General features: G+C 38.2%; 1 protein-coding gene and 1 long non-coding RNA gene across 2 annotated transcripts in view; one reads left to right on the top strand and one right to left on the bottom strand.

Moving 5' to 3' along the window:
- The first annotated feature begins 4 nt into the window (after positions 1-4).
- On the top strand, positions 5-3,284 carry LOC139694769 (uncharacterized). The gene is made up of 3 exons (XR_011702210.1): positions 5-144; positions 2,851-2,959; positions 3,048-3,284. It is a non-coding gene; the product is annotated as an uncharacterized lncRNA (long non-coding RNA).
- A 5,239-nt stretch (positions 3,285-8,523) lies between these two features.
- The window catches only part of LOC139694759 (relaxin receptor 2-like), a 70,589-nt gene continuing 66,847 nt past the window's right edge, over positions 8,524-12,265 (bottom strand). The window contains exon 22 of the mRNA XM_071593266.1: positions 8,524-8,953. Coding sequence (XP_071449367.1) covers positions 8,877-8,953 — 77 coding nt within the window. The 3' untranslated portion in view covers positions 8,524-8,876. The remainder of the gene's footprint in view (positions 8,954-12,265) is intronic.

Consider the following 12,265-nt stretch of genomic DNA (forward strand, 5'->3'; position numbering starts at 1 on the left):
TCCTCCATGCTGGGTAACCCTAAACGTATCGCATAATTACAAGTTAGATTTTCGGCCAATAGGAAGAGCTGAACACATTTCAAATGTCAAGAAACAGGTGTTATAGGAGTTTCATATTCATGAAGAACCGTCCCACCAGGAAAGGTAGTCATAGTTTTGTACTTTTGTAGCCTTAACACGTCATGGGATAATTAATGGGTCAAAGAAGAATTCGTGAAAAATACGGTCATATACTATTTCTCTGGATGTAGTATTTATTTGTAATATTTATTTTGTAGGTGTTACAATTTTGTGATTTCGCATAGCTGCATAATAGACATAATTCCACAGATATATCCGTGAAACTTGTGAAAGTTTGGTGCTTTGCCTATTTTTTTTCTTACTGCTTCGTTATGAAATTATAATTTAGAACTGTAATGGCCAAAAGCCGATATGCAGGAATTTTATAAGTTGATCTCTGAACCACCATTGCAGGAGGCTTACAAATGCGTATCGGACGACACAAAGGTACGTGCCTTTTTTACTGTTCGATCAATTTCAGTACAATTCGACATCGCGCTAACTCGAATTACAACATTACAGGACTTAGATGGACTTCGTGAACTGTGTAAAAGATTTGAGTCGATGAAAGAGGGCAATTCTTTTAAGTACACGGTTACTAAAGGAAAATCTGCGAAGAAAAATCTTGTGCCGAGGGTTAGAAATCTTTGTTTCATTCATCTATCTGTGATCAGGCGTAATTTGCGTAAACATCAAACAATGAGTGATGTTTGTTTAATAAATTTGTTGGAAGGAAGAAGTTTTGGATAATTCAATGAGGAAGAAAACATCGGATACATCAGATTTTGCTGACCTAGGAGAATGTTTGGTAAATGCAGGAGGGCTGAAAAGAATATACATTTAATGGAATGGAGAGAGGTTAAATCTACAGAGCAGCCAAAGAAAGCAGTTAACTGAACTTGGACCACGGAGAGCTAAGTAGGGGGGAAATGTTTGTCCTGGCGCAGGTTTGACCTTGAAACTCAAACCCGGATACATCATGAAGTATCGATCGCAGAGAAAAACAAATGACGTAACGTGAAAGAGGGGGCATTTGTCCTTCATGTGCAATCTAATTGCATCACGTCAACCCAACCCACGCAGGAAAAATCATCCTGACGCAAGTTTGACCTTAAAACTCAAACCCGGATACATCAAGAACTATCGGTCGCAGAGAAAAACAAATGACGTCACGTGAAAGAGGGGGGCATTTTTCCTTCATGTGCAATCTAATTGCATCACGTCAAACCAACCCATGAAGGAAAAATCATGACCCAAGGCCATCGCCTCTTATATCTCGAGAACTATCGGTTGTAGAGAAAAACAAACGATACCACGTGAAAGAGGAGGCAATTTTCCTTCAGATAAGTAATAAGCAAGTGTCCCCTTTAAATGGAGCAATATATAGATTTCATCAATTATCTCGTTAAACAATAACGATAACAACAAATTAATGGCAGTAATCAAAAGACAACGTGATTTTACGTAAAAAAGGTTCTCATCACTTTTTTGATAGGACGTATAGTTTCGAAGATGTCTATGCTTTAAAAAAAAACAATTGTCGATGGTATGCATTCGCGATACCCTCGTGATAGGTACCTCACGCATCATCTAATTCGTGGAAACTAGATACCGGGTATGACTCCGCAGGGGCATGACTAGTTTCGTTATCAGTACCGAGGGCCGGTGACGTGGGCCGGGAAAGCCTTGCTTCCCTGAGTATGACTCCTGGCTGCGCGCGTCAGAGGACAAGGGTCATGCCCAGGAGCGGGAATAAATTCGGCTGTCGGCAAGGCATCAGAGCCACGCATGTCGTGACCGTGTCTAGCACGAGGCTTGTTACGCTCGCCGTGACTTCGGCTAAACGAACAGACCATTCCCTATCCGCCCTCGAGAAACGAAGGCTCCGCCTGGGGACACGTTCACCGTTCCCGCGTTTCTCACTTCCTCATCTCCACCTCCGGTCCTGCTCCGCACCGTGGCTGACGATTAGGGTAACGTTCACCGTGTCCGCGTCTACCACCGTTCCGCTGTCGCCCAGTCGTGCCATCTTCTAATAGTGATCCCATCCCGGAGCTCGGCTCTCTCTCCCTCTCTCTCATCGTAGAACGCAAGTGCTATCTTATTTTTTTGTACAATGTGCCTTGTTTTGGGGAAAATATATATATATATATATATAATGTTCCTGGGTATTTCGGCCTAATTATTCCTAATTATCCCACCTCACGACGCTCCTTATGTCGCCAAGCGCCCACTGCGAAACAATTATTTTAGCAATAACTTTATTAATTTTTAAAATTAATTTACCATTCAAATTCGTAAAACTGAAAAAATGCAATGCTCAATGCTGGACATCGGTGTAAGAAGGTCACCTAGTTGGAATCAAGTAATTTCATCATCTACGCATGTGCTTGTCTGGGCGTGGATGGAATTAACTATATGAGGTATTTCCCCTCAATTATCCTCCGACACTACCTGAGCATGTGCCAAGGTCTGTGGAGTTGGCAGCTCGTACTGAAAAAATGCAATGCTAAATGCTGCAATGCAAACTGCGAACTCCCTTTACCGCAAAAAATATCATAAGCTTCTTCCATCTACTACATATAGACGGTATGATTGCTTAGCTTCTCACTTACGATCGATACGAGAACTAGCAGCCATCGTCTGCTCAGACCGTCGCAGCCATTGACACTACTAGCCATCAACCACTATTCAGTCACTTCTTTGACGTACTTCTTTTGTAAGCACAAGTAAGCATGATCGTATATATATGATTTTTTAAATACAAAGTTGTCGTTTTTACCTTTGTAGGATGGAGTCCACCACCTCAGCCACGATGCTGATCAGTACCCCCACTGTCAGCGTCACGACCTCTACCCTAACGTCACCCGAAGCGTTGACCTCGCCTTCAACTTCTGTGGTAGCTTTCTTAACTGGTTATATCAAATTTTAATAATGCTCGATGTGTAATTAATATCTACTGACGGTACCTATTTTTATTCTGGCAGGCTAGCATCCGGGAAAGATTCTTTCGGCTGCAGGAGGAGGGGTCATTTCTGAAGAAGGAGGACTTGGAGGAAGAAACGCGCTACCGAGTGGAGAAGGTTGAGAAGATGACCACCCGATTCGGGGTTGGGGTAGTGGCAACAATTTTGTTTCGGGCGAGGGAGAAGAACTTTCTCCCCCAAATGTTTACAATGGCGGTGGGGGGGGTTGATGATGTATAATTATAGTACAGATAAGTTTTTTATATTTAAAAAGGATAATCAAATAAAAATTGTTTGAAACAAAATGTTCGTTTTAATATATATGAATTTCAACAATTTTGTATCCGTATTCCTTTTAGAAAACATATATTTTGCCCACCCATTTGGTATATCAAAATTTTAGAAATTGGGAATGGTATACCCCTGTCTGGTATCGTATAGAATTTTTAAAAGGGTACCTCAATACGAGATTTTTCCATGCCCTTATTTTCCTAGGGTAAACCCTTATAATTTTACGGGTAATTCCATGCAGAATAGATTACTAAATTTTCCCTGATAAACTTTCAAATTTAAACCATATTTTTATCTCTTCAAACAACGGAGTTATAAGGGTTTTTTGTATAACGCCACCACCTAATGCTTATCCTTTCCTATTAGGAAAACTTAACATTAAATTAAATATTGGCCCACCTATTTGGTATATCAAATTTTTAGAAATTGGGAATAGTATAAGTTATGCTCGGTATCATATAGCATTTTTAAAAGGGTACTTCAATTAGGGATTTTACTATACCCTTATTACCCTAGGGTAAACCCTTATATTTTTACGGGTAATTCCATGCGGAATTGATAACTAATTGTTCCCTGATAAACTTTCAAATTGAAAGCATATTTTTATCTCATCACACAACGGAGTTATTGACAATAATTCCCGAAAATTTCGGCTTTTTCGGCCATTGGGCCAAAACCGCTGGTCCAATCGGTCTGAAAGTTCTGGAAAACACTCAGTACCATAGTACTGAGTACCCCCCACGCTGCTCAACCCCCTAAATGCTACATAGGGGTCCTGACGAAAATGATATTCCCATACCCTGAAAACCCTTGGATAGCCTAAAAAGGGTCTCTGGTTTTCTGGCCGGGATTCGAAGGCGGGCATCGAGAGTGACCCATCTTCGCATTTGCTCGCTTCTAGAGCATATAGAAAAAATGAAAAAAATTCCGAAAAGCCAATACGGCTAACGGGTCATACTTACCCCACAGCTTTTGGTGTTAACCCCACGGAGAAAGATCTTATCATGAACCCTACACGTTGAAAATTCGGACCGGTAGTCTGAGCTAGCCTCGGACTGTGGTGAGGAGCTGTGATTTCAGTCGGGCTTTTAAACCGAAGTGGAGGGCCGATGGAGGGGATGAAGTGTGGTGTGGGGATGGGTGTTTCATGGTTAACTCTATTCTACTTCTGTATATCTCTGCATGACCCCCGCTTTAAATGTCAATTTCTGAATAGAAGGATGTTGTGAATCATCGGAATAGAATGAGATAGAATAATAAAGCGGAAGTTTAGAAGAATAAGCGGGGTGTTCAAAATTAGGTCTTGAGAACTTTAATTAATTTTTACGGGCTTATTTAAAGTGGTATCAAAAAACTGATATCACAATTTTTGTTTAGAAGTTTTTGATCTATCAGACACGTTGCTCCGTCATCTTGTTGCTCCACACGTTTTGCCGTGACGCGTTTCTGCGGTGCAGTTAACCGTTGCATAAACGAGAAATTGAGTTCACTGACATCTGCAAGAGCATATATATTAAAGAAGGGGAGTGGGGTAGGGGAAGTGACAAGTCTTGACTTGTCCGTCGCCTCGAAGTTGTTTAAGAACACGTGAGGTAGCGGATTTCGGAGGGGGAAACTGTCACCTTTCATTTGACCTTAAATTGCGCCAAAATGCTCATTTCTCCGATAGGAAAAGCCGTTCCTGAAACACGCCATCTTGGATATTCTCCGCGGATTGCTGAGGGGGGGACTGTCTCCATCCATTTGACCTTGAATTGCGCCAGAATGCCCATTTCTCCTCTACTCTAAACCGGAACATATTTCCCTCTAAATTTTACAATACACACTAGGCACCACATGCACTTTCGGCAGTCTATTGCTTACCCCATGCTCAAGCCCTAATTTAGTAACCAGGGCCCAATAACTTCACCGGGGGTCGTTATCTCACACAAAAACACAAAGTACTTCCCAATATCTCCTAAACCAGAACATTTTTTTCTCTACATTTTACAATACACACTAAGCATCACATATAATTTCGACAGTCTTTCGCTTACCCCATGCTCATGGCCTAGTTTAGTAGCCAGGGCCCACTAAAAGTGACTACGACACGACACTGAACTTGGCCGGCGGTGAAGAATTATCTCAGCTGATTTTCCAAGAATTAAAAAATATCTGCTTAAGTAGAACATTTTTTTCACCAAATTTTACCATAAACACTAAGCAACACGTGGGGTAAGCGAAAGGTTGCTGATAGAGGAAAGAGCGTTTAGTGTTTTTTGCGATATTTTAGAAAAAAATGTTCTAGTTTAGGAGATATTGTTAAGTACTTTCTTATTTTTTGTGTGAAAGGGCGACTCTGGTGACTACACTGTGCCCTGGAAGCTAAATTAGGCTATGGTTGTGGGTTTTATGCCTACGTCGTGATAGAGTAGGGAGTGCCGAGTGTTTTTGGTGATTTTCAAGAATTGTACTTTTTTAGGTGAGCAGATATTGCCGAAAACGTTTCCGTTACAACCTCTTAGTTTTCGCTGTAAAGGACGACCTCCTGCTTGGGCTAACTTCAGTGTAGTGGTCTTTTTAGGGCCGTATATCATATACTACGTAACTCTTCCCGGTCCTACAATTGCAAGTGATTACAGGGAGAATCACTGAGTATAATATGTCCGTTGTAGTGAGATTACTGCAATGGTTTAAGGGATTTACTCGTGCAAAAATATTTACTTCGGCATGACTGAAAAATCCAGAGCTCCAAAGGCCGGAACAAGGTCGTGGGTAAGCTCTTCGTGACCAAATTCAGTTAACTAAAGAAAGCAATACCGAAACAAATAACTTAAGGACATCATAATGGTGCATAATTATTTCCATGAACCATCCAAAATCCTCCTCATTGGTAGACTGTGTATAATGATGAATTGAAGTCAGCTTCAAAATTTCCGTTGCTTATTAATTTGAATTAATGTAAATCCAAAATCAGGATCTTAAATATAATTTGGGCCTAACATTTATCACTCAGAATGACTATCATTTCTCATATAGTTCAAAATGTATGATGGAATTAAACCAAGAAATCAATCAATTCCTTAATCTAAAACCGTATTCCAAGTTTTCTTATATATATATATATATATATATATATATATATATATATATATATATATATATATATATATATATATATATATATATTTATTTATTTATTTCAGACATATCAGCTATATATATTTATATAGCTCATTGTCTGAAATATTACTTCACTATCATCATTAACATTGATTATTTTTTATTATCCTGGATATACTGTGTGTTTAGTGACAATTCTTTAAGTAACACATGTTCTATATTTTGCACACAATGTTCTATATTTTGTTTAAATTTTTGTGATAGACTGAAAATGATAACAATAGCATATTGACTTGAAGCATTCATTGGCTAGCTATTCAATCATATCAAGTCCAATTGCTGGGCAAAAATTGCCTAAAACCAGCTTATAAGGGCCTGGGAAGTACTAGGTTACATGAGAAGTTGGTAATGAAGTTATCAAAGCAAAACATTATCGGGAAGTAGAAAGGGAAGATCTGAGTTAACAGTTAGGGATAAGTCGGGTAAGATAAAAGGTGAAATAGAAAAGATCCAAGAGAAATGGAAGGAGTACACGGAACTACTGTATGGTTTAGAACTTAGGCCAACAAGCTTAGAAAGAGAAAATGACATGTGATAAATATGGAATGGCAAAAAGGTTATGTTAATTTTCAGCAAGAGTAAGGTTAAGCTTAACATAAAAATAGGAGGGCCAGAACTAGAGCAGTTGGAACAGTTTCCATATCTCTGAAGTATTTTGGACCAAAATAGCTAAAGTAGTAAGGACGTAAGGAGAAGAATAGCACAAGGCAAAGAGGTTTTCACAAGGAGAGAATTGATGACAGGGACATGGAGTGTGGATGTTAATAAAATGCTCAACGATATCGAACTTAGTTGTGTACGGTATGGAAGCAGGATGATAGATGTAGATTGGAGGCTTTTGAAATGCGGATGTGGAGAAGGTGAAGTGGACTGAAAGGAAAACAAATGAGAAAGTGCTAGGTATGATATGGAAGGAGAGGGAATTGATGGGAGAAATCATAAAGAGGCAGGAAAAATAGATTATATTCATATTGATTGGCAGTGGGATGTTAAAGACTGTGATAAAAGGGATCCTAGGCAAATGAGGAAGTGGCAGGAATAGGATGGGGATGAAAGAAGTATACAGAGATGAAGAGGGGTGTAGAGTAGAATGTTAGGTTGTGTTTTGTTAGGAGAGACAAGATGTTTATTTGTTGAAATCCAAAACCGGTAGATTAGCTTATATTAATATATGGTATTTCTTTTATTTTTTGTTGTGTTAATGGAACATTGTACAACTGGCCAGAAAATTTTGCCGCTAGGCCATTCTATTTCTCTCGAAACCACACTTCCTCCAGGGTAGTCTCAAGCGAGGGACAATATCTGACAAGTTGCTGATGCTGCTGCTGACCTTACAGACGTAAGCGTTGAGCCTTCTGTCAATTCTCTATCAATTCACTGCTTGTCTGCCCAAGTAAAGTGTATGATCACCCGAAACTACGGCATGGCTTCCACATTGAAAGAGGAACCTCACAAAATCGTGAAAAATTGGTTCTGACCAGTCAACAGGAAATCTGAGAGGATTTTCTCTATCAAGATCTTGCAGTTAAATATTCAATGTGTTGGAAACAAAATTCCTGAATTGGAAATACTGCTAGATGACTATCAGCCTGCCTTTCTGTGTTTATGTGAACATTGGCTGATAACAATAATGTTCTTTATAGTCGTTGAAGAGCACGTGTTTTTGTCTTTCTCTTTGTAAAAAGACTTAATATCATATCACCTTATTTCCTCCCCACTTTCTCCTGACTACTTATTAACAATAGGCAAAGGAAAAGAAAAATGAAAGGATATTCAATTGTAAAAGAGTGATGAGCATATTACAATATTTATATAGGTGCACATGCTTTGAGTTTGACTCCAGTTCTACCCTCTTAATTGCTACAACTGCGTTACATTTTCTTAAAATAGTGCATGCTCTCTGGCTGTTGAAAATTTGTATAATTTATTTCATAATCACAACAACAAGTCCAAAACTGGCCAACAATTTTCAAAAAATGACTTATGACATTACAGAATCGATTATCATTATACATAATCAAACATAAATAAAGCTTACATGATTACAAACTAAAATAATACAGAAAAAATTGTAAATATGATAAATGCTGTATTATATTTTATGGAGATGATGCTGTTCTACATTCTACTTTGAATAATGCAATTGCCTACACACACATGTTCAAATTACGGCAAGGTAGGCTGGCATCTTTGGAATAGCATTTCCAAGTGTAGCCCACATGGAAATTTTAACACCACTATCATTCAGATTCCTGAAATCCATTGTTATTTTTCCAACCAATAGGTATACATAGTATGGCTGCTTTACGATGAATCTACCAATTGCTTTTTGAGAAAAATTCATTTGCTCTTTGGCCATGACCAGTGTCTTCCCAGACTAATTTTCTTCATGCAGAACTAAGTCAAGGCTATTGGTTCATTAACTTCCAATGACCTTTTTACTGAAGGTGTTGAGATTCCTGAACAATCTGTGGCTGAAAATAAACAATTAAAATGATTAATAATATTTTTAATGCAAGAAACAAAACGTTTTTGCATAACATTTCAACAATTTGATGAAAAAGCTACAAGTAGCAGCTAGAAGTAGTAGCCTACAAGTATTTTACTGGAAAGTTCATTCAAAGTAGGAATTTCATATGAATAGCATAAATATTTCTTATCTCTGATAAATGGTTGGATTATATATAATTTTATATGGTGACAGAATTTATCCGCTAGTCAATGAATGGACTTGTGATATTCTTAGTGAGTCCTGAAATTCTGGGGCTAAAAAGACAAAACTTTTTTGTTTAACCAAAACATCCTTGTTCGGATTAAGTGTTATTTTATAGATGCGATGTGACACACAAATGCATTGAATCTATGCAAGCCTTACTGTTTATCATCACCTATTCATGAATCACTTCATTTTCCTGTTCTACAGCCAAGATTTAAATGATCTGGCAGAGACATAGGCACTAAATAAAATATTAGAACTCTCCTAGGAATGTAGAATATAGAAAAAAAGACGAAGGCAATCAGCTTTCATATTAGGATCGTTGCACAAGCCAATTAAGCATGCCATATCAAGGGAAAATTTTTAATTCAATTATATGTTCTGTTTTAGATTAGTGCAGGTTATAAACAGTGGCATATGGAGTGTTTTCAGAACTTAAATTTAAAGATAAGGTAAAATTCTAAAACTACCTTGCTTTGGTCTACAAAATAGTGACTGCAATTTTAAATTTGCAATTTAATTTGTTAATGGTGAATTGAATGCATCAGAAAATTGTACGTCAATTCATGCTCTTTAATGGCAATAATTTTTCTTAATTTTCACTGGTTAAAGATTTGCAGGATTTGCTTTCCATAATCAGAAAAGGGAAGAAGAAATGCTTTTATTGTCAATATTTTTATTTATTATTAGTCACAGTCTAATGGTTTAGGTAAGTTTTTGGTTAACACAGTGACTAAGAAAGGCTACACTTCTGAGTCCCTCTTGCCAGGAAACTAAATACTCAGGCTGGTATTCATAGTTACTAATAATTAAGGATTTGGGTCAATCTATGATTATAGATCTCTTAAATTACTGTTGAAAATTCATTGTTGATGAAAAGCCTCTAATTGGTGAATCTATAAAGATTTTATCATAAGAGATTCCATAACAATAAATTTAAAAAATTACTTCGTCAATCTATCATCATTGATTGCTTATATTCATTCACAATCATCAAAAATGCAATTATTTGGCAGATACAAATCTGGGTAAAGATCTCACTAATTGTGATGAGAGACAACTCCTATCCCAGCAGAAGTAAAACATGAAACGCTTTGCTAGTGACCTGAACCTTAAATTCCTTTCCCTGCATCCCACACCTGTGAGAATAGAGTCTCTCGATTTATTCCAGTGATATATTCCTTCCAGGAGAATGCTCTTATCTTTGTTTTTTTACGAATGGTTTTGAATAATTTTACCCATTGTCACATGCGGATTACTCAGTGTTACCATAAGGCTTAAATGTAACATTGAACCCTTACATTTAGCATTGCCTATACATTGTGACTTCATATGTAAATAAAGTTTAGACCTATCATGGCATTAATTTAATATTACTATAATTTATCCTGGTATCTTACTTGAAAAGAACCTTGAAGTGATTTTCCAATCACTATACCCCACTCCAACCTCTCCCGGGTTCCTTTCCACAGTTATTGGCTCCTGCCCTCTTCTCAGTTGCCATCTGATCCACTACTCTACTCACTCCTCCGGCCCTCCCTCTATTCTAATCGACACACATCAAATATCCCACATTGCACAGCATACTGTTGATGGCAAGATTCATAGTTTCATTTGCCTTCCAATACTTTCTTGCACATTGCACGAAATCTGTAACCTCTTTTAACATAACCATTTTCAATTAGTGATGCAAATTCTAATAAAAATGATTTTTACACCACTGATGTATTCAATATCCTTAGAATATATGATTCATGAAGATTCAATGAACTTGCAAATGGAAAAGATGATGGACAGACTCCCGGGAAGTTTTTCAATACCTATGCAAAATACGCCCTTACCGCTAACCTGGCCCAGATGTTCTCGGCCCTAAATTAATTTGCAATTACACTTCAGCCCTCTCACAACATTAGCCATCTTGTTTAATCGCTGTTTTTCCCTAGGAACCTTCCTTCTTCAATGGAAATGCACTAATATCATTCCAATACATAAAACAGGTCCCAAGAATGATGTTACAAACTATTGCCCTATCTCATTGCTTCCAATCCTGTCTTCCGTTTGTGAACGTATCATTCTCAACAGGATTTATTATTTCACCTCTCCCTTTTTATCTTCCCAGCAGCATGGTTTCCTCCCAGACAGATCATGCCTGACAAATCTTGCTGTCTTTCAGCACCATGCCATCATGGCAATAGACAAATCAAGTCAACTTGATTCCATCTACCTTGACTTCTCCAAGGCCTTTGATGCCCTGCATCATCAACTCAGCCAAGAGTTTGGCATTCATGGTATGTTTCTTAGCCTTGTCTCTAGCTTTCTCACCCACAGAACCCAGCATGTGATACTCTCTGATGCTTCTTCCTCTTGGTCTCTTGTCACGTCTGGGGTTCCCCAGGGCAGTGTCCTTGGGCCATATCTTTTCAATTTATTTGTTAATGATCTTCTTTCCCGACTCCTTTTCTCCCAGGTCCATACCCTTCTCTATGCTGATGATTGCAAGATTTAAAGCAAATTAATAATACTTCTGACTGTATTCACCTTCAACTTGCCTTGCATAAAATTTCCTTACAGTGTGATACCTGGAGGCTAAACTTAAACCCTGGAAAATGCTACATCATGACTCTTGCTCCGGAAAACAACCCCCTGATGTTCAACTACTCAATTAACTCAACTCCCTTAAATAGCGTAACAGCCATGAAAGACCTTGGGGTTTTAACTGACCATAAACTAAATTACTCCGACCACATACAGACTGTAAAAAATAAAGCAATGTCCCTATTAGGCCTTCTTTACAGCTTCACAGAAATTAAAGATCCAGTTGCACTCCATTCGTACTTCTCAACAATTGTCCTCCCCATAGTATCATATTGCTTCCCAATTTGGTCCACCTCATTCCCAACTATCTTAAATCCCTCAATTGCATCTCTCACTCCTTTGCCAAAATGGTCAAACACCGAGTCCCACATTTCTGCAATATGTCCTCAAATGCTGTCCTGTGTTGAATCCATGCTGGTTTCCGGGAATTACCGTCGCGTAGGTTAGTCGGATGACAACTGGCAATCGCCGAACA

This window comes from Hetaerina americana, unplaced genomic scaffold (genome assembly GCF_022747635.1).
Source record: "Hetaerina americana unplaced genomic scaffold, ioHetAmer1.1.p SCAF_54, whole genome shotgun sequence".
Taxonomy (NCBI): Eukaryota; Metazoa; Arthropoda; class Insecta; order Odonata; family Calopterygidae; genus Hetaerina; species Hetaerina americana.